The sequence below is a fragment of the Solanum tuberosum genome, unplaced genomic scaffold (assembly GCF_000226075.1).
Source record: "Solanum tuberosum cultivar DM 1-3 516 R44 unplaced genomic scaffold, SolTub_3.0 scf00096, whole genome shotgun sequence".
NCBI lineage: Eukaryota > Viridiplantae > Streptophyta > Magnoliopsida > Solanales > Solanaceae > Solanum > Solanum tuberosum.
In genome coordinates this window covers 1,434,757-1,436,525 of record NW_006239025.1, presented here as the reverse complement: position 1 = coordinate 1,436,525, position 1,769 = coordinate 1,434,757, and the positions used below count along the sequence as shown (strand labels likewise).

General features: G+C 38.2%; 1 protein-coding gene across 1 annotated transcript; it reads left to right on the top strand.

The window, feature by feature from the left end:
* Positions 1-714: 714 nt before the first annotated feature.
* On the top strand, positions 715-1,329 carry LOC107060811 (glycine-rich cell wall structural protein 1-like). The gene has a single exon (XM_015309124.1). The coding sequence runs from the start codon at positions 715-717 to the stop codon at positions 1,327-1,329; it is 615 nt and encodes a 204-aa protein (XP_015164610.1).
* The last annotated feature ends 440 nt before the right edge of the window (positions 1,330-1,769 follow it).

The following is a 1,769-nucleotide window of genomic DNA, read 5'->3' as shown; positions in this document are numbered from 1 at the left end:
GTGTTGCTCACTGCGTCTAGATCCGACGGGAGAAGTGACGCGAACTTTCTTGGTTGATCCATAGTATAAAAGGTATGCAATCGGTATCATCATCAATGTCAAATTAATTTGATAAATCTATTGGGCTTGAGATCTCTGCTTACAACGATACCCATTGTCTCTACACGCGAGAGGTGTCTCTCTTGAGAGAAAAAATGGTTGATTCGTGGGGGTTCGATTTGAGAGTGGGAAAATCAAAGGCTAAGAATTTGATGTGTGTTGACAAGCTGTACGTAGAACATCATGTTTCTTTGCAGTTAATTTCGACTGATTAAGTGAAGATGAAGAGTTACAGTTTGACCCTAACTCATACTCTTTGAGAGAAAGATATTTGTTTTTTTATTAAAACACTAATTTTGGAGTTTAAATATAAAAATAATTAATTAATCCTAGTTTTAAAGGATATGATTATGATTGTATCTTTAATAATATATGGTAAAAAAATATTAAAAATGGTAATATATGTAATTATTTGAAAGTAAAGATAAAATTAATATATATGATAGTGATATGGTAAAAAAAATTAAAAATGATAATATATGTAATTGTTTGAAATTAAAGATAAAATTAATATATATGGTAGTGATATATGTCTAATCCTTAAAATTTACTGCAACAATATTGACTTGCTATAAATAGGGTGTAATTAAAATAGTTAACAACCATATTTTCACTATGGAGTTACTCCTTCTTGTGCCCATACTCTGCGTAATTCTGATACCCGGTTCCTTCATTTTGTGCGCCATATGCCAAAAGTATAAGAAAAAACCTCAAGCAAGCGATGTGGAAATAGGCGGTGGGGCTGGCGGATTACGAGACGGAAATTTGGTTGTTTTGGCCGGCGCCGGAGCAGCTGCCGTCGCCGGTGGTGTAGCGGCAGCGGCAGTGGTTGGTAGCGGTGATAGGGACAAGGGTAATAATAACAACAGTGGTGCTGCAGCAACCACTACTGCAGATGCTGGTACGTCGTCGTCCCAGGGTTGTTGTTGCGGGGGGGGGGGGGGTGATGGCGGTGGTTGTGGTGGTTGCGGTGGTGGTGGTGGTGATGGCGGTGGTTGTGGTGGTTGCGGTGGTGGTGGTGGTGATGGCGGTGGTTGTGGTGGTTGCGGTGGTGGTGGTGGTGATGGCGGTGGTTGTGGTGGTTGCGGTGGTGGTGGTGGTGATGGCGGTGGTTGTGGTGGTTGCGGTGGTGGTGGTGGTGATGGCGGTGGTTGTGGTGGTTGCGGTGGTGGTGGTGGTGATGGCGGTGGTTGTGGTGGTTGCGGTGGTTGTGGTGGATGTGGCGGTTAATTTGAATTAATTTGTAGTTTTGACACTACTAGTTTTGATTATTATTTTTTAACTCGATGTTTTGTATTTGTATATTAGTATAAATTAATGTGGATTGTAGTTTTTTCCTTTTCTTTTTTGTTTTTAATGCTATTTATGATGAAATTTTATTTATGAAATTATCTAATTTGTCTGGCTGATAAATAGTATCATGTGGAAAAGGTGTAGGACGATGTAAAATTCTTAGTTGACCTAGGAAATAAATCTCTCACGGCTAAAGCATTGAATAGCAAGCTAGTAGCTAGTGATATTGTAACAAAAATAGTTTTTATTGTCATAAATATAAATATTAATAACGATAGTTAAAACTTTTATCAGCTAATTGTTATTAGATTCAATGTCGTTGTAGACTTAAGGAACATTTAGAAAGAGTGTTTAAATTACCTTTAAAAGTACATATT